This window comes from Chenopodium album, chromosome 10, assembly GCF_948465745.1.
Source record: "Chenopodium album chromosome 10, dcCheAlbu1.1, whole genome shotgun sequence".
NCBI lineage: Eukaryota > Viridiplantae > Streptophyta > Magnoliopsida > Caryophyllales > Amaranthaceae > Chenopodium > Chenopodium album.
The window spans coordinates 19585271-19606528 of NC_137843.1; the positions used below are offsets into that span (position 1 = coordinate 19585271).

Sequence of the window (21258 nt, forward strand, 5' to 3'; positions counted from 1 at the left end):
TAATATAACTATATATTTAAGTTAATTACAATTTTGTTTCTGAAATTTACTACTATACGTACCTATTATCACAAATTAAGGATTTATAGAGTATAGTATAGGCGTATAGCTATAAAATAAAAGTTGTGTTTGGCAAATGATTTTTTAGATAGTTTTAGTGGAGATTTTTGTTTTTTGTTTGATTGATTTTTGATATTTACTAAAAGTGCATTTATTAATAATTATTTACTAATATGGCCACTAGACCTGATCAAACCAAGTCCTGCCTAAAAAATTCTCGGGTTTGGGCAGCCTAAAAAATCCATTTTTAGATAATCTTTTGCTTTGCCTATTAATATAGATTATGACATTATAATTTCTATATATTTTATTTGTATGTTTTATCAAATTTTATTTGTTGTTGGATATAATTAATTTTCTTACAAAAATGAAAAATTAGCCTTACCGTGTATGGCACAAGCCTTAGGCTAGTTATACTTATTTGTTTGTTTATTTTTTACATGGTTATCTTTACATGTATGTATTATATTTAATGGCTTTGCACTTTCCATTATTATGAAATTAATTAGTAGAAAATTATTATGAAAGCCAAAATTAATTTGAAATTCTCTTTGATTATATCACATTTTTTATATTTTCCTTTGGTAAATTGCAAAAAAAAAAAAAAAAAAAAAAAAAAATTGGTAACCTTCTATTATTAATTACCAAAGATAAATAACTATTCTAATTAAAATCATTAATCATCTTTTGCTGTTGTCCAAAAAAAAAAAAAATAGAATAAAATAAAATAAAATAAAATTAATCACGGTTAGTTCTTTTTATAATTAAAATATTTTTTGAAAAAAACAACCCACCCACCTACACCCGCCAAACAACTAGCAACTCTAGCCCCCTCCCTTCCGCCAGCTCCACCTCTATATCCCATTGTCGGCACCCAGACCCCTTCCCCCAACGCCGACCCTCCCTTTTATTTCTCTTCCTGTTTGACCTCTTCTTCGCTTTCGTCTCCGCCTCCTTCCTTTCCTCTCGCGCCACTCTTCTCACCTCCAATCTTCAATCCCATTCTAATTCCATCTCATCCACCATGTTCTTCTTCTCGTCAATACTTTGTCTCCCCATTGCGAGTCTTGATTTTGCGTTTCTAATTCATGTAGGTGTTGTTGCGTTTCTGATTCATATCGGTATTTGTGGTTTATGTGGTGGTTTCTAAGGCTTTAGGGAGGGGTTTTGGGAAGGAGAGAAGTGGGTTTCAAGGAAGGGGATGGTGGTTTAGGGAGAAGAGGAGAGACATGGCACGAGTATGGAAGTCCGGCGCGCCTACGAGAGAAGAGGCTGGGCACCGGCGACATGGGTGGGGTGAGGGAATGGTGGTGGCTGGTAGGTGAAGGGGTAACTTTCTTAAAAAAAAATTTCTAAAATCATTTAAAGGTTAAAAAAAAGCTAATAATAAATATTTAATTAAAATTTATCATTAACTTTATAGTTAACTTAATATTAAAAAAAAATCATGATTACCAAAGATAATAAGATTTTTTGCAATTTGCCAAAGTAAAAAATTGAAAATAGAATGTTAAGAAAGAGAATTTTCCAATTAATTTTAATTTAGTTGTCTTAATGTACGCAAATCCCGAGTACAACCGATATAATTTTGCAAACTATATTTGGAAATTCTTTAGATTTGATAGTACAGTATTTTATTTTTAAAAATCACTTGATTTTTTTAAATGTGTAAATTCTGTGGTAGAATAATTATAATGGTTTGATTAAACGTAATAGCTTTGAAATACTTCGCTATTTTTCTTATCTAAGTGCTTAATTAATAAAATTTTGAGTAGAATTTTTTTATATATGTATATTATAGAATAATATTTATTATATAAGGTTATTTGGCGTTAACATAATAACATTTTTATGGTTAATATAAAATTCTTTGTGTATAATACAAGTTTTCTTCTTTTTGTTGTTCTCAATTTTCTTATACGATTTTACGGATTACACTCTTAAATTGGTCTATTAAAATGACTTACATCTCATCTATCCTACTATCTCTGTTTTTTTAGTTGACATATTTTGACTTTAGCATTATTCACACAATTTCTTTTGACAGCATTTTATGATTTATATGTAATAAAAAAATAGTCACATGGGATCATATTAGATTCTTCAAGATAATTGTTTTCAAAGAATCTACTTTTTATAATTTTTGCTAATTGATAATAACAGATATTAATGGTTGAATTTGTGCTTTGGCAAAAGTGACTAAAGAAAAGTGTCAACTAAAAAGAAATGGAAGAAGTATATGTCTAAAAATTTCTTTTTCTTCTTTCTTAGTCATTCATTCCTTAACCCCAGTTACCCCCCTCCCCCTCCATCCTTTTTTTTAAATAAAGATTGATTCATAAATAAAAAGTCATATGACATCTACAAAGAGATTTAAATAAAATAAATACATAACAATTGAATCAGATAAAAACATCCTTTCAACAAAACTACGATCGCTTTGCAAATCGTACATTCTTTATACCCTTTTTCTGTCTTTCATACCGCTGTGATTTACAGCCTTACTCGACGAGGGGGTATCGACCTATTGTAGTCGTGAAGAAATTTTTCTTCTGATTTATTTGATTGTCGAAGGATTAACCTCTTTTTCAATCCCACACAAATTTTTACCTATGAAACAACTTATACCATACTAAACTCGAAAAACAAAAACAAAATTGAAACAAAGCCTACCATGGGGGCACTTACTACACTCAAACCCACTAAAAGGGTACTTAAAACATTCAAAGAGTGTAGATTTATTGAGTTTAATAACAAAAACATAGAGAAACTAAAGGGGAAGGGTCGAAAATAGCCAAATTTCCAGAGAAATTTGATTATCTTCGGCAACACTTTTCCCCCACCATTATCGTTTTAACTTTTTTTTTATGATTAGTTTTTTATTTTTTTTGTCATTATATCCTCTTTTCCTCCTCTGTTTAAACGACAAATGTTATATTGTGAAATTGATTAGTAGAAAATTCCACTTTTAAAGGACCATAAAGTTACTATATTGACAACTAAATTAACGTCGAATCTCAACTATGAAACTAAATAGTTATGAATCAAAACAATAATTATATAAAATTATAAAGGGAAATTCTCATTGGTAGCTATGTAAAACTGCACATTCTCAATGGTAATAATTTTTTTTACAAATTCTCCCAAATAACATTACTTTTGATAAGTTTCTCTAATATGACAATATATTTGTAATTAATAGCTTATTAGATTAATTAAAAAGAAATTAACTTAATAATTAATAATAAAAATAAAAATAAAAACCAGCCATCTCAGCCACCTTACCCCCACCTCCGCCACCATGCTCCCCCCACCCCCCACCCCCCGCTGGCGCCGTACTACCCTTGAAACTGCGCGCTGGCGTCCGCAACACCCCTCGTCGACCCTCTGTCGGTTCTACTCCCTTTCCCCCCTTTAACCACGCTAAAACCCTACCAACCCAATTCAAAACCCTAGATTTTTAATTTAGGGGTTTAAGGGTTTTGAGTGGAGGAGAAGGTTTTGCGTAAAACGGACTCAGTGAGTCCAATTTATAACCTTCAAACACACCACCTCCATTTTCTCTCTCCTCCATTTTTACAATCCTTCATTCATCACCATTTTTTTCACATTTTCTCTCTCGTCCTCATTCGGATCCTTACCTCATCGTAGAAGCTTCCTTCTTCTTCTTCAATGGCGGATTCTGTTGAACGCAAACCTCGACGATTGCTGCCGCCGCCCCCGCCGATGAAGAGAGGAGACGAACACTGCTCTCAATCTAACGAGTTACTAGCGAGAAGGTTGGAGTTGTTGGAACCAGCATGGTGGTATATGAGCTTCTTCATGGAGTGTAATGTAGAGGATTACAAAGAGGAGAGAGAATATTGGGAGGAGTTTTGAGGAAGATGACAACATTTTTGGGGTTTTTTTGGGGGGTTTGGAGGAGAGAGAGTGAGAGTGAGGTTGGGAGGGAAAGCACATAGGAAGAGACAGCTGGGAATAATGAATGCTCAGTTGCGGACCCTCTCTTGCCTGACAAATATTATGTAATAACTGACTAATATTATCTAATGCATGACCAATATTATCTAATGCCTTACCAATATTATCTATTTTCTGATACTTGTTATCTAATACCTGACGAATGTTATCTAATTTGTGACACTTATTATCTAACTTGTGATACTTATTATCTAATATCTAACAAACATTATCTAAAATCTGATACTTAATATCTAATACCTGACTAATATTATCTAATTTTTGACACTTATTATCTAATATATGATCATTATTATCTAATTTCTAAGATTTTTTTTTTATATGATTGGATTCACGTGAGTTCGTTCTACACAATACTTTTCCGGGTTAAAGGGGAGAAATGGAGTGGAGACGGTGGGGGTGGGGTGAATCGTGTTCGCCGGCGCCAGGAAGGGGGTTTTAGCGCTTACCGGTGGGGAGGGAGTGTTTTTCGAGGGAGGGGAGGAGGTTTTAGGGAGGTATTAAGGTGGTTCAAGGGAAGGGGAAGGTGGTTCAAGGGAAGGGGAAGGTGGTTCGGGTTGAGGTGGGTGTCATCGGCTCCAGCACTCGTTTTCAAAGGTAGTACGGCGCCAGCGGGGGTGGTCGGGGTGGGGAGTAGGGTGGTGGAGTTGGGGGCAAGGTGGTTAGGATGACTATTTTTTTTTATAAGTTATTTTGGAGAATTTGTGAAAATTTTTGTTACCATTGAGAATGTGCAACTCTTTATGGCTACCAATGATAAATTCCCAATTATAAATAGTCTGCATTTGTAAAAAAAAAATTAAAATAAAAAATTAGCCAAATGGATAAAACATTTTGCATAAGCACAACCACAAATCTCCCGCTCAATCTCCAAACATCAAATAAGCATTTCCATGGTCGCCTAAAGCATCCTTGACGTGATGAAGTGCCGATGTAGGACAAGCACAAGAATAGCAGGAGCCTACATGGGGACAAGAGCTATATGAACCTCTCTCAGCAGGATTTTGCATCCCTTAAAGCAATTAAATACAATTGTTTACCTCCTAAATATTAAAGGTTGACATCAAATCTAAAGAAACTTTTTTTTTTTTTTAATATCGAGCTACTTAAAGCCCGTTCTATTAAACTAATATATATAGAATAATTACATAATTACCAGTTTGATTTGATCAATAGGGTGGCAGTGTCATAATGGCCTTCACAAAATGCAGCCAAGTCACAAATCACAAACATCTTCAAGAAACCAGAGATTTAAGCAACAAATACTAATAGAAAGGAAATACACTAGAGTATGATGTAATATTCAACATAAAAAAAAATGCAACTCTATCTAGTCCTTGAATTTCCGAGTATACATAGGGGAGAACGAAAACTAAACACTCGATAGCAAGAAGCAAGGAAATGAGGCTTTGTATTAAGGGACGGAGGGAATATTAGTTAATCGTCACGTAGAACTCTCTCCGTCCCCAAATGATAGTCCCTTATGGCCTGTTTTTAGTCCCAAATTGATAGTCCCATTTGCTTTTTTCAAGTACCATTAATATCAATTTTTTTTATCAAAATTCCCTCCAATTGCAACAATATTTGTGCAAATTTAACTTTCCCATGTAAATTTTGTTTTTCAATGTACTTTATTACTTTCTCTCTCTATTATTTACATACCCAATGTAAATTTATCTTTTCAATGTAATTTTACTACTTTTATTTAAGTTTCTTAATTTCCGTGATTTTTGCCCATAAGGGACTATCATTTGGGGACGGAGAGAGTATTAATTATAGTTACATAGTAATTAAAATTCTATACTTTATTGTTATCTGGGGGTATAATTGTCTTTTCAAGTATCAGTGAAGGGGTACAAACGTTTTTTCATGAACTAGTTGGGGGGGTACATGTGTAATTTCCTTACCAAACAGAAAAAACAAGCTGTAAACAGTAAGTAATTGGACAGCTCACCAAAGTAATGAATAAATAACCAGCTTTTTCAATATATTTACAGTTATACCACCAGATTAACAAAAATTCGTTTATCCAGCAGATAAACTTGTATTTGCCCCTTTATTATTATATTTATTATTATTATTATTATTATTATTATTATTATTATTATTATTATTATTATTATTATATATTAAAAAGTGATCCTAAAACAGAATATGTGACACATGTCACCTTTTTAAAGCCTACAAACATGACTTGTCACCTTCACAACATGTATTGGATTTGAGAACTAAAAAATGCTTATACAAAGACTTGAACTCACGACTAACAAGTCTTAAGTTACAAGTCTTATCATCTTAGCCATTTATTTTTTGTGTTTTTCTATCCAAAAAATTACAATTAACTTAGATAATATACTTAGTGTTAATACTATTTGTTTCCATTGTGTAATGATCATAAGATGATTTAACAACTTAAAATATAATGTTTGGAAAACTTCGAATTATTTTCGATTTGATGAAAAATAATAATTTTATTTTTCTATTAAATAGTCAATAGTTGTTGAATGTCTTTAAATCATAATATATCATATATTGAATTTGGTTCCCTATACAAATCTTTTTTCAAGTAATGAAATATCAAGATGATTATTAAGTTCTAAGAAAAATGATTAGCAAACTAAACAAGTCCAAACTAGCAAGCCGGGGTATTGCTCGGGCTTTACACTAGTTAGAAATTGTTTTACGTATATGAGAGATTAAAAGTTTATCGAAAATAAAACTTTAAAACAACTTTTTTTATCCTAATAAATCTATTCGAAATCGCTTACCTAACATCTAAGGAATTACGTTTATGCATTGTCGCCTATATGGCGCAACACTTGGCAAAAAATTGGAATGCTAAGTGTCGTTGTCTTGTGGTATGATTGTGGCTTTATTGGACTTTATTCACTTCACCTTATTTTTGCTGAACTGAAATTAATTTTGCTGAATTGAAATTATTCTTATTTAAGTTATTGTTTTTTTATTGAATTGACATTATTTTCACTGAAGTAAAAATTAGTTTTACTAAAGTGAAATTAATTTCCTTAATTAGAAATTTTACTAAATATTACACATTGAGTAATTTTTTTCAAGGTGAATTGAATAGGACATTAGGTTCTGTTCTAATTTACTGAACTGAACTGAACTGATTGGAGTTGAACTGAACTAAATAGAGCTGAAATGAATATTTTATGAGTGAAGAAAATTAAGAAGTGAACTAAACTGATTGGAACTAAACTGAACTGAATTTAAGCTGAAGAGAACATATCTTAGTGAGAATTTATTTATTTAGGGCTCGTTTGGCATTGTTGTGGTTTTCTGTTTTTTGGTTTTTTGTTTTTAAAAACCATATGATAAATGTCCTATAATAAATAAAAAATTAGTCAAATGTATTAAAATCATGATAATTTTAAAAACTGACAACAGAAAAGAGAAAACGCTTTTTTTTTTATTTTCTGTTTTTGGTTTTATGTTTTAAAAAAACAGAAAACTAAAAATAAAAACGATGTCAAACAAGCCGCTATTTATTTAATTAATTTTTTTTTTTTTAAGGAAAACCTTAGTGAGAATTTGAAACAAGTTGAACAAAAATGGCAATTAACATAGAATAATATTAATTAGATCTGACAATTGACAAGTGAGAATATGTGAGAATCTTTCTCCTAGAGTCCTATGTTTTCCGTTCAAAGCTTGTCACTTTTACGCTCTACTTTTCTCTCTCCTCCATTGAAGCGCATACTGTGAGCTTTCTTTACTCCATTGAACCAACTTCTGAGGTAAGATGTTTCTGTTTTTTTTTGTAATCATCGAATATTAATTTCATAAAATAGGGTTTAATTTTTGCACTACCATTAATTTAAGTGTCAGGATAGTCAATTTAGGGTTCTTCTAAGGTGGATTATTGAACTATTGGTTATGATCAATGATGTTATGAAAGCTTTTAATGAGCGATTTTGCCACTGGAGTTCTTCTATGTGCAATTTACGTTGATGCTATTAATCAAGAAGAATTTTATGTGATTTTTCGATCCTAATTTGATGATTGAGTCAAATTTAATGTGTTGCATTTTTCGAGCCTAGTCGAGTTCATGAGCTGAGCCTGTATAAATTGAGCTCGAGCCGAGCATACTTGTATTCGAGCCGGTTGTAAGGGTTAGCACCTTTAATGAACCCCTCTTGATATTGGACTTGGTGGGTGCCCTTTTGCTGATGCTCGATTGGTGCACCGTGGCAACTGGGGAGGGGAGGGAAATATCGTGTCTGGTTATTTTGTGATTTGTGATAGTTGTTGTATCTTATTTAATTTCTTGTCTATTTATTCTAGATTTTACTGTGAGCGTTACATATATAAGCATCATATTTATGGAGGCTGATGGATCTAAGAGTATTAGTAGAAAAGGTACCACACATGCAAATGGTGGCGCAAATGATTCGTGTGCGGATGATGAGCTTGACCCCTGGACTGCTTGGGCTTACCGACCTCGGACAATCACATTGTTATTCATTGGTGCTTGTTTCTTAATGTGAGTCTCTTTTGTTTAATTATTTTTAGTATCTGCTTTGTGTTCATATACAATTGTTTTTGATTCTATGCTTAGAGTTGCTCTGTGTCTGATTTGGATGATAAGTTATAACAGTATCTAAGCTTGGTCCAACTGTAATCAAGTAGCCCATTAAGTATGTTTCTAATTTGTGTGCAATTGTGTATATAATATATTGTTTGTTTTTGCATTTTTCTTGGTATTTACAGCTGGGCTAGTGGAGCTCTTGATCCCGAGAGCAGCAGATCAGATGATGTTGTTACTTCAGTCAAAAGGTACTTTGATGTACATGCATGCAAGTGATGCAACATCATAATTCATTTCCCATTTATTCTTTGAATTGCACGCGTAATTGTCTTGTTGATCTCGTTGTGCAGGGGTGTATGGGCAATGATTGCAGTGTTTCTTACTTACTGCTTGTTACAAGCACCTTCAACGTGAGATTTCAACTTGCTTCTTTCTCTTGTGCAATATTTTTCCCAAATTTTTTAACGCTAGATCTTTTTTTGTTGTACAAAGCCTTGATAACAAGAGTAGCGGTTGCAAGTAGTATTATATCTATGTGCAGATCGTCTATTTTACACATGTACTTTAGATATAGGAAATTTTGTCAAAAAAAACCTTTTAAAGCAACTTTATTGTTAGGAAAAACCTTATAAATTTTTTTTCGCAGCTTAAAACCAGATTGAATTTTTATTTTTAAAGACAACCAAAACCCAGTTTCCGGCATTGACTTGCTATTTTCCGGTGTTGCCCCCCCTTGTGCATGTCATGTGCCTCTCTTTTTTTTTTTTTTACTAATTCCACCCATTTTCTTCTAATTTCCCTCTAACTTACCCCTTTCTCACTCTTGTTTTACATCTTCTCTCTCATCAAGTTCTCTCTCAATTGAAGATCTTTCAAGCAAGGTAGTTTGATTTTAGTGCAATTATTGTTTTTGAAAATTGATTTTGACCAAGGAAACTATTAGATTGTTGTATAATTTGTGGCTAGTTAATCAAATTAGAGAAATTAAAAAAAATTAGGGTTTCTTGCCCCTTTTTTAAATTTGCGCTAATTACATCTGAATGAAGAAAGTAAAGAGAGAAAGAGGAGGGTCTACTGCTAATGATAGGATTAGTAAAATGTCGCCTTCTATTGCTGGTAAACGTATTTCCATCTACTGTGGCGTTACCAGGTTTTGCTTCTGTTTTTTCTGGGGGTTAGAATTTGATTTTATTTTGATGGGTTTTTGTTTGATTATGGAACTGAAATTTATTTTGTAGTATAATTTATGAATGTTGTTTGATATACTTTTGAAGTATAATTTGGGCAGGGATGTGTTTTTAAAAAGAGAGTGAGAAAGAGGGAAGTTATAGGGAAATTAGAAGAAAAGGGGTGGGATTAGTAAAAAAATAGGCATGTGACCTGCACAAGGGGGTCAATGCCAGAAAAGACCAAGTCAATGCTGGGAACTGAGTTTTGGTTGTCTTTACTCTTTAACAAAAAAAATTGCAATCAGGTTTTAAGTTGCCAAAAAAATTTTATAAGGTATTTCCTGACAAAAAAGTTGCTTTAAAAGGTTTTTTCTAACAAAATTTCCTTAGATATATGAAGTTTATGTAGTTGTAGTTGTGTTTGCTACTGAATTTTTTTTCACTATCCTGTGGATAAATTTATTAAATTGTTTTTTTTTGGTAAAGCCTGATTATATACAAGTTAAAAGATTGATATAAATATGATATCTTGTTATATTTACCTAATTACCCATGTAGCCTTTTATGGTATATGCCTACGTCTTGTGATCATGTCTATGCTTTACTGCTGCACAAGGGAGCTATTTTGCTAGAAGATGAATCATATGAAAAATCTGGAATTTAAGAATTTTTTTTTTAGGCTTGAGTCAATGAGATTGTCTAAACATGATCACAGATCTAGCGTTGTTCCTGGATCTTGTGAACATGAAAGCTTGTTTTTTCAAAAGTTACCATCTATTGAATACAAGTGATGGCTGTTTGTCTCATCTTTTTGTTAGCTAGTTGGAAGTTTTTCACATTTGATTGTGTTTTTCTTGCACCAAAGGAATACTTTTTCATCTTACGTCTTTAAGAAGACATATACTTACCCTGTTTTTGTTGTGGATTAATTTCATGTTTTGCTTGGGTATATATTCTTTCTAAATTTATTTTCGTATTTAATTTTTTTTTTTAGCTCACCAATGTTTAATGAACTGTATTGTTTTCTTTTGCTAAAGTTTTCTCAAACCTTTCGATTTTCTACTTCAACGTTTTAACCAATCTTTTAAAACTTTCTTGAATTTTATTCTTGAATCTCTTTTAAAACTCCCCTAATTTTTCTTAAATGCTATGTCGTTTACTTACTTTACTCACCTTTTTTCAAACTCTTTTAAATGATGATTTGTTATGTCCTTTTCTTTATATCGTACGATTCCTTATGACGATTTATGTTAGCCGACCCCAAATCATTTTGGGACTAAGACTTTGTTGTTGTTGTTGTTGCTGTTGCTTGGGCAATATGGGTTTTCTGTAGTGAACCATGGAAATTGATGCGTGTGGCAGGGGCCGCATGGCATGACTGTATCACTCCAATTAACCTAGGAATGGACAGTAACATGCAAGTAACTGAGTAAGCTTACTCTTGTGTTTTTCATGATAGGCTGATAGCAAATTGCTAATGTCTGCTACTGGTTATCTAAAAGCAGTGTTAGGAATAATGTAGTAGGATAAGCTCCAAAAATTGGATTACAATCCCTGAATTTAATCTTTTCTCCGCTAGTCTACAAGACTTGATAAATCACTTGTGTATTTGCAAAAATATTGAGTTATTATGTTTTATGTACTTATCTAATCTGGTAGAAACACGTCAATTGTAAGCTGAGTTTTTCAGTAATGTATGTGTGTAAATTTTCCCTCTCTCTCTCTCTCTCTCTCTCTCTCTCTCTCTCGGTGGGTGTGTCTGTGTTTGCATAGACTGACCAGATTCGTACTTTATGCAGGGTCCTTATACGACCTCATCCTGCAATTTGGCGCCTAGTTCATGGAATGGCTGTCGTTTACCTTGTTGCTCTGACATTTTTGCTTTTTCAGGTGAATATCACCTGAACATACAATAAAATCTCTTTCTTTTTAATGAGTTGGTTCTTTTGGATCAATTAGCTAGTATGCAGTTTTATGCTTTATTTCCTATTAGTCCCGATTGTATTGGTGTGTATCGTATTTTGGATTTGATTTCTGAAATTCTTACCCATTAACAATATTTTCACTTAATATGATAATTATCTATTCCCTCCGTTCCAAATAAGTTATTATGTGAACATTTGCTTATTTATGGTCTCCAAGACCACCTTTGATGACAACAACAATCAAAACCTTAATCCCAAAGATGGGGTTGGTATACAAATTAAGATTTTGTCTCATGCACTCGCCAACCATGATCTTCTCCTTCCATATTTGTGTTTGCATAAACTCCTACAAACTCAACTTCTTCTTGTCCTTAACTCCTTTTTCAAGATTTCCTTGATCCCAACCCTCTACATTCCTTACTTACTGGTGTGTCTTCTGATCTCCACTTGACATGCCAAAATCAACAACCAGTTTTCCCTTATTTGATCCTTTACTGTTCACAAATCCAATTTCCCTCCTAAAATTTTCATTTCTAACTTTATTCTTTATTAAGGTGTTCTCATACATCAACATATACATCTTTGTTTCTTAATATTTTTTTTTTAGTATGATCCATCCTGAATGCCCAACATTTTGACCCATATTCGACAAAAAAATTTCCCTTACATTCAAAGTTATGGTATGCTGTAACATACCAATTGCTACTCTCCATTTGAGCCAGCTGGACTTAATCTTTTGAGTTACATCTTGGTCACTTTCTCCATTCTTATGTAAAATCGATCCAAGGTACTTAAATCACTTGCTCATGGGCACCTCCTTACCATCCAACGTTACTATATCCCCACTTGACTTCCTCATATACTCGCTCTGGCTTAGTCTACCTGAGACTCTTAACTTTTGCCTCAATTGCTCTAATTTGGCATTAACGTCAACTCTAGTCTCAACCACCATTTATGTATTTAATTTATGTGATTAATTATTAATAAAAATCATTAAATATGTATATTTTGAAACTAAAAGTTGTCTCTTTTCAATCAAGTTCCCAAATGATAATGTTTCTTCTTGTATACCGGTAGTAAAATATATTGAAAAAGCAGAGGTAGTAATTAATTTGGGATGGAGGGAGTAATTATTATAAAGCGTAATTTGCAGGGAGATATATGGAAAGAACGGCAAGGGAGTCCATTAACACTGTAAATAATTAAGTTATTTGGTAGAGGAAAATGCAATAATACCAATTCAGTCCCTTCAAAAATTTTCTTTTGATCCCTTGCATGGAAAGATCTAAGGGTGTTATACTTTTCCTTTCCTTTTCAACACCCCACTCCTAACTTTCCTCCTTCTCATCTGCCAATCATATACAGAATAACAAGTTTTCTGGTGTTCATGTAACTCATCTTAATGTTAAGTATTTTGCTGAAACAATTATTTCAGAAGCGTGATGATGCTCGCCAGTTCATGAAATATCTTCATCCAGATCTTGGTTTTGGTAAGTTTTCTGTACTTATCTTCTCTTTTCCTATTTAGAAAGTTTTTTACTGGGGTATTTGGTCAGTTGTGAAATGAGTAAAATCATGGAAAAATCATATTTCCTATGATTCTTTTTTATTCATCAGATAGTCAATTATGGGTTAAAATAAGCCAATTTAATATCGTAAAGTGCCGTGGATTCAAGCTCAATGTTTATGCCTGTAAGATTCCTTCAAATAGCTCCTTGTAAAACAATCTAATCACCTCTAGAATATGCATCATCCAATTTTGTCTGAATCAATGTGCTGATATAGTTACCGAGCTTTAAAATAGGTTTTGATCTGATAATTGAAACACATTACCATCTTATGATTTGATATCAACAAAGCGCTTGCTATGTTATTCTTTTTGTCTTTTGGTAATCTTGAAGTTGCTATGCTAACAAGGTTTGGGTAGTAAACTGTCAAACATATATAATCGAATTTGTATTTCCTTTGCTTGGTTAATAAATATAGGCTTTTCTTTCTAAGTAAAAGGAGGCACATGTGTTTGGAGTTAGTAGGTGATAATGTAGTGTGTTTGATCTGCCAAAAACAGCTTTCATTGTTGACTCAGGCTCTGGCTTGTAGCCTGAGCACTACTATTACACCTACTGTTATCAGAGTGTTAGCATTATCACTCAGCTTAGCCTGTTGATTTTTGAGGCCAATGGCCTGGAAAATGCTATAAGAATTGTTCTTTCCTCATCATGTTTATTTGTTCATTTGTGCTGCCTTGCCCCCTAAACTATAATAATCGAAGTTTAGAGATCCTCCAATCATATTTACTTTGATTTACTGTCCCCGCTCTCCCTCTTTGCCTCTTTGAAAGGGCATGGAAGGTGATTTTTGTTCCTTGAATAATAGGTCCTATGCAAGTTGTTATCCTTGTGAGAGTTTAGCTAATAATTTACTTGAGAATGTTGCTGAAGTAGCCGATTTATTTTCCTTAACCATCAAATGACGTTTAGCCCAAGTGTTTTAGTCCAGAGTATTGTATGCTACCTATTGTAAATTTCACATAGGACACAAGAGCACTAAATCATGAGGGTTGCTGTAAAGATGTGATTTCATGCATGTTATACTGCTTTATTTGAAAAATAAAAAGCCAATGGTGCTGATGGTTGGAAGAAGAGGGAAGGATTGGTTCCAATCGAATAAAAGATCCAAAGAAATGGAAGCCAGCAAATTCATCCATTCACACCCTATTCTGTTCACAAATCTTTTGTTCATCTACCATATTTTTTAATAGATAAGATGGTATATGAACACCATGTCCGTGACATAAATATCACAGGAAAACTTTCCTACATCTTCATCTTGAAAAAGTAACATAAAGATGGATATTTGTTTTATATATTGCAGCTTTTCCAATCATAATATAAATCTTCCGAAGGGATTTACCAAGATGTTCAATCTGTTGCACATTTTGACAGTGTAACAACCTTGGCTTTTCTTTGTACTGAAGCAGAGTTCTTGCCTCTTCATTATTCTTGATTTTCACTTAGGAAAGCATGTGGGTGATCTGTTCGATTTGGGTAGAGTGACCAGGCACATGTTGCTGGTTGATAAAAGGTATCAGTAGATAAGGTGATTATCAAGTAACCTCATTTGGCCTTTTCAATTGGTTGTTTAGGTCTGTTACTATCTTTGTCATTAGTTCTGAATCTATGACCTTTCACCTATTTATCTAGTTCATATCTGTCATAAGTTATTTGTATTAGTATTTTCTATCATGCAGGTTTATAAAATTTAGTGACAATCATGTCTTAAAATTTTCCGTTTTTCGTTAGTGGGTTTGCTTGTGTAGGAATTGCTGTGTCAAAGTTTGAAAATTAGCTGTGGCATACTGGCATAAATTCAGTAGGACCTCTGTAATCTGTTGACAATAAATGCTTTTACAAGTGCTTAACTTTCAGTTTGTGAATTATTTTGGATTTTATTGCAGAACTTCCTGAAAGATCATATGGTTCAGATTGTCGAATATATGTTCCTGAAGACCCCAACAACAGGTTTAAGAACCTTTATGTATGATAACTCCTTTCACATCTATCTTATTTGGAAATATATTTTCCTTGTTTCCCTACAATGTGCTTCTTCTTTAGCCTGCATCATTCATGATACCAGTGTTTTAATGCTCGAGTTCTTTTATAGGCAACAATATTTGACGAATTTTTCCTGGCACACATTCTTGGATGGTGGGGCAAGGCGATTATGATTCGGAATCAGCCCTTGCTCTGGGTATTATCCATTGGATTTGAAATGATGGAGGTAATTATTCTGAAGAAGAAAAATAATCTCCCCTGTTACTTGTTTGTGGTGCTGTTCTTGTTACAGGGAAACAGTTTGGGTTTTGTTATGTTCTGATGTTGACTCTTGCTGTTCTTTTCAGCTAACCTTCCGTCATATGCTACCAAATTTCAACGAGTGTTGGTGGGATAGCATCATTTTGGACATCCTGCTCTGCAATTGGTTTGGTAAGTTATGGAAAAAATTTCCTTCACCCCTGTTCAAGCTTGTGAGAAAATTATTTTAGCATTCATGTGTTGATTTGAATTGATTAACAACTGTCCTTCCTTAATCCATTTATGGTCTATAAAATGAGGTGCTCACAACAATTTGCATCGAAGGTTATTATGTGAATAAAACTTCAGTTTAGGCGTACCTTGTGAATTACCTTAACATACAAGATTACCATGTGAAAATTCCTTATAAATTTATTTTTGGCATGAAATTCTGAATAATAAAGCTGAATCGTGCAAAAAGTACATGAACTCAATTTGGGGAAAAGGCTAGGCTAGGGACTTTGGGCCAACCAGAGAGATTTTCTTTCTATTGACTGTTCATATGCTTGGCAAGCTGGACCAAGCCTCAGGCTTTTCAGGCCATCACATCCATTTTCTGATGTGGATTTGCTTATTATTTATTGATTTTACAGAGACTTTTGGCATGTGCATCTATGCACTGTGCAGAAGTCTTTTATTAACTATATTGCATGGGAACACTAGCTTACTAATCAAGCCATCTGTTACATGGCTTACTGAACTAGGCATTAAAAAATTTCCTAATCTTGGAGATGTTCAAAGTTTCATTTATAGGACTGTAGAAGTAAAAAAAAAAAAAAAAAAAAAAAATTACCTCCTTGCTTTTAGTCTCTTGAGATGTGATTTAGGACTAGACTACTGTTTCTAAAGATAGCAGATGTGGTGTGCCCAGTAATAAGTTGCTAAAGAAACAAGAAATGTAAACAAAATGCTTATTCATGTTTGATTTCTTCTATTTGCTAATGTCTTGTAGGAATCCATAAGCCTTAATTTTTCTATCTTGTGTCCATCTCAGAAATCTTGTTTCCATTTCTTTTTTATTTTTGGAATTTGGTAATATTCTGATATTTATCACTGTAGACAGACAAGTTACCGAGTATATCCTCCATCCCATTTAATATGGAAGTCTTACTTCTGCACACTTATGGTTTGTGTTTCAACGTCCTCAAAATAGATACATTCTGAAATACTCTCAAAATGCCCCCCCCCAACCCCCGATGTCAAAACTCAAAAGGTACTGTGCTTTAGACATGTTTCGACTTTCGAGTTTTCTTCACAAGTTTCTGCCCTAGAATCATCATATAATTAATGGAGGAAAATCTTCGTAAAGCCGTGATCTTTGCTGATCAAAGTCAATCAACTCGCCCACTAGAGCAAGATGTTCTTTCTCTTTCTTCGGGCTGGATCTGACAGACTATCGCTCAATTTGCAGGCAGATTTGTCATGATCACCTATATTATTTTTTTGGAATCCCCTCTCCCTCTGCTCAATTCGCAGTTGGATTTATCATTGCCACCTATATTATTGTTCTCGATATTTTCCCTCTATCTCTTATTTGCAAGCAGATTCTTCCTATTTTTACCATTATTTTTTTCTTAAATTTTCCTCTACCGCTCAATTTTTTTGCAGACTTGTCAATTTCACCAATAGTTCTGAGTTCTCTCTCCATCTGGACATGTATTTGATTGCTTGTTTAAATCCTTTTTTAATCATTGGCTTTAAGTGATGGCTGACTTTAGGAAAAAAGGGGAGGGGGAAGATATCATGCGCTTTCCCGGGTTTCCTATCTTGTTCTTCCTCTTTTTATTTATTTATTATTATTCCTTTATACGAAACACGATGTTCCAAATACAAATATACAACTTTTAAGCAAGTAATATTTTTTTTCTAAATATTTAGTAGTAGACATTTCCTTGTCTCCTATATTTTGGGAGACTCTGTTTTCTTGTTTCCGTTCCTGTTTTTAGCATCATGTTTTAATGTCCATGATTTGGGCATATGTTTTAGAACTCATGATCCTTGTAAGCTTTATAGAGAGAAATTGAACCAATTTCTAGAGATAAATAATGGGTATGAGTTTTCTCCACCTCGTTGTGTAGTATGTATGTTTATGATCTATGAGATCATGAACTCATTAACCTAACAGTTATAATAGTCCCAAACTTTAAGATTTCAATTTTGAGATCTATCAGTATTTACCTGATTAGTAGTGTATATTATGGTGTACTCAGTTCTTGTTATGATCTCTTTTGCAGGTATTTGGACTGGTATGCGTACTGTGAGATATTTTGATGGGAAAACTTATGAGTGGGTTGGAATAAGCCGCCAACCAAATATCATTGGCAAGGTATGTCTTATGTTGACTTAGTGAAAGTGTGATTATTGTTGTTAGGGTTATTGGAATCAAAGAATAGTCCCACTGTTATTACTTCTTTCCTATGTTACTCGGACACGGCAATTTTGCCGTCATACCCGGGTCGATACGACCCGACACGAATCCGGGTATGAAATCCGTTCCGGACACATCACTTGGCTCTCGGGTACGGCATTGTCGTCTTGAAAATGATTTTCATGGCAAAGATCCGTAGAAAAAACCCATAATTTAAGCTCCTGTATACTTTTCCAGCGAGGTTGTCTGGCTTCTCCATGGAAGTCGAGCAGTTTTTCTCAGACTTTTGGCCATATAAAAAGTTTTTTATTTTATATCAAAGGAGTAGGTAGGATACAGCTGTATTATTTCTACTTTGATCTCTTGACCTGACCCCACCACTTCTCTAACCATACAAATTGTTTCTCACAATCTATCCCACATTCCCACGTGACCTACCCCGTGACCCACCCCTTTCCCCAAACTTTTTTTTTTTTTTTTTCATTTACAGCTCACATACTATATTATTACTACTAGCTACTTCGCACTACTCTACAGTCTACACACGGTAAAAGATTTTTAATTTTGTTTAAATTATTAATACGGGCATATTAATTATCCATTTTTTTCTGAAAAATTTATTGCCGTATGCCCGTATCTGTACCCGAGTCCAAAGTTAAGACGGTGTCCCCGTGTCCTAAATTTTTGAAATTGACATATCGGACACTCAGATCCGTACCAATATCGGATACCCGTACCTGTGTCAATGTAACATAGCTACTTTCATAGCTATCCTACTAGGATAGAATTTGCTGGAAAAAAACTTATATTGGGAAATAAGTCCAATTTAAATTGAGATTGGGCTGTGCAGCCCCTATTTCAGAGGTTCATCCCAAGGCAGATTATGCCCACCACTCACCACTCCCTAACCACATGGAGATCTAATCCCTTAGGGGTCAGAGTTATGCCTGTGCTTCAGGCAGGCTTCATAATTCCATTTATATTTTTTTTGTCTGAGATTTCTGTGGCCTCTATTTGCAATCTTTCACTCTGTTGAAAACTCCTTCTAAGTGATAATTTTCCTGCTCACAATATGGGTCAAATTTTCAAAGAACCTTGTCATAGCAACATGTCAACTTTGTGGTTAACGAACCATCCATTTCTTGAATTCTGCAGGTTAAACGTACTTTAGGGCAATTTACACCTGCACGGTGGGATAAAGATGAGTGGCATCCACTGCTTGGTCCCTGGCGCTTTGTACAAGTTCTCTTTCTGTGCATTGTGTTTTTGACAGTGGAGTTAAACACATTTTTCCTCAAGTTCTGTCTTTGGATTCCTCCCCGCAATCCCATCATCATCTACAGGTTGATTTTATGGTGGCTAATTGCTATTCCAACTATACGAGAATACAATTCATATCTACAGGACAGGTATACAAATCCTTCCTTTTTATGGCCTAGGTAAATTTCGATTAGTTCTTAAATTCGCTTATTTTGAAATCTTTTGTTGCATGATAAGTAGCTAAAGGCTACCTTAAAGGCATATCACATTCTCTTCTTCCTTTTACCCTTACAGAAAACCAATAAAAAAGGTGGGGGCATTATGCTGGCTTGCCTTGGCTATCTGCATTGTCGAGTTACTCATCTGTATCAAGTTTGGACATGGTGTGTTCACTAATCTATGGCTACTCAATTAGTAGATGAGCCATTCAGCAGTTTCATTGAAATTTCCATTATAGTAGTTTCTTGATTCTTAATATATTTCTTTGGCCTTCCAGGATTATACCCAAATCCAATGCCTCTGTGGCTGGTGATTTTTTGGACGTCGTTTGGTGTAGGAATTTTGATATTTTTGTTGACATGGACTTGGAAATTGCAAAAATATTCAGAGAAGAAGAGAGACTAATTTACATTACATGAGGATTGTGGGGATGGTTCATGCCTTAACCTTTCTTGACTTGTAGCTGTTCGACTGTAAATACTTTTTTTTTTCCATGCAATTTGTAAATGCTCATTGTTTGAACAGTAGATCACAATTTTCCTTTTAGAGGTATTTTTTCAGGTCTTGAAGAGTTATAGGTTAATATTTTCCTTCTAATCTAGGTTGTGGATATGTCTTGTTCCATTACTAATTTTGGTTATCTTGGTTGTATTCTTTCATTCTTCAGCACTGTTGTATAACTTGTATTGTACAAATGAGCACTATTTATTTGAATGCCCTAATGGAGAATTCTCGGTTTTTTGTGTTTGTATCGAGGTAATTGATGGTGTTTAAGCTTGTGTTATAGCTAAAAGGCAAAATTGTGCATATTGCTAATTTGCTTTGTCTATGCACTTGTCAGATAACCGCAGCTCACACCAATAGTGGCACTGACTGGCTGAGGATTGATTGCACAGCCAGGCCACCTCTTTAGGATTGTGATAAACAGCACACATGTTTTCCCAAGTACAATTCAAACATTACAAAATATAAATTTTCTGGCACCTAATTGTATCGAATTCTAATAAAAATAAGTTACAAGACTTTACAATTCAGATGGCACTTGCTGTACAAATCTAATTAGGTATTACATATTTTCTTAAGTGAAATATTTCTCCTGACCACATTTGCAAAACTTTGGATAATGATATATTTTATTATTACGTAACAAGTAAAAATTATAACAATTAAATATTAATGAACTATTAAGTGATATTAATACTAATATTAGTTAAAGTGGATTAAGTGCTAGTGCAAATATCAAAATGTTTCATTCATAAAAAATACGGAGGGAGTAACTTAAAACACTCCATGTTATGTTGAAAATTTTCTAGTCACTGGAGTTGGAGGAACAAACTACCTTGCCAGGAGCCTTCGTTGTAAGGGCAGACCAGATCCGGTCTCCTTTACCATCCCAAAAATTAATATGAACAGGTCAGTAACTATATTACACCTGATGTTGCATGACGTATTCATCTTCTGTTGCCTATTACAACAGTATAACACGGTAAGGATTTTAGAAATGATAAAACAAAACACCAAAAGGCAAATACCAGAGGTCTAAACAAAAAAATCAACCTGCTGATGCATGTCAATAGTCTATAGAACAAAACACGTATGAAGAGAACCAAAATTCAGTACTAGATTAAGAGGCCTAAACCAGTCATTGATTCCATTGGTTTAAGGCAGTCATAATAACTGAAAAATGATGAAGATAGGATACCTGCCTAAAGAATGAATTTATATCATACAACAGATAGCAGCAGGAGAATCAATTGAACAGATACTGCATTGATAAATTCTCTAAGCTATACTGAGACAAATCGTTTTTGTACAAAGGGACTAATTACCCGTAGTAGTCCCTAATATCTCTCTTCTAGTTGCAATTTACAAT

At 33.8% G+C, this 21258-nt stretch overlaps 1 protein-coding gene across 2 annotated transcripts; it reads left to right on the forward strand.

Moving 5' to 3' along the window:
- Positions 1–7630: 7630 nt before the first annotated feature.
- On the forward strand, positions 7631–20122 carry LOC145563759 (CDP-diacylglycerol--serine O-phosphatidyltransferase 1-like). Of its 2 annotated transcripts, none has more exons than XM_081624184.1 (13): positions 7631–7799; positions 8347–8545; positions 8773–8838; positions 8941–9000; positions 11559–11649; positions 13120–13174; positions 15142–15221; positions 15348–15464; positions 15586–15670; positions 17773–17864; positions 19062–19345; positions 19461–19549; positions 19663–20122. In XM_081624184.1, exons 2-13 carry the CDS (start codon positions 8385–8387, stop codon positions 19788–19790), a joined length of 1308 nt encoding a protein of 435 aa, XP_081480310.1. In that variant the 5' UTR covers positions 7631–7799; positions 8347–8384; the 3' UTR covers positions 19791–20122. The 2 variants fall into 2 exon arrangements, with proteins under 2 accessions (XP_081480310.1, XP_081480311.1); XM_081624185.1 differs by having other exon boundaries at positions 7633–7799; positions 19062–19315.
- The last annotated feature ends 1136 nt before the right edge of the window (positions 20123–21258 follow it).

Coding starts and splice junctions, on each gene's coding strand:
- LOC145563759 (XM_081624184.1), top strand. CDS start 8,385: ATGGAGGCTGATGGATCTAAGAGTATTAGTAGAAAAGGTACCACACAT. Junction 11,650..13,119: donor TGACATTTTTGCTTTTTCAG/GTGAATATCACC, acceptor CAATTATTTCAG/AAGCGTGATGATGCTCGCCA. Junction 13,175..15,141: donor TCATCCAGATCTTGGTTTTG/GTAAGTTTTCTG, acceptor ATTTTATTGCAG/AACTTCCTGAAAGATCATAT.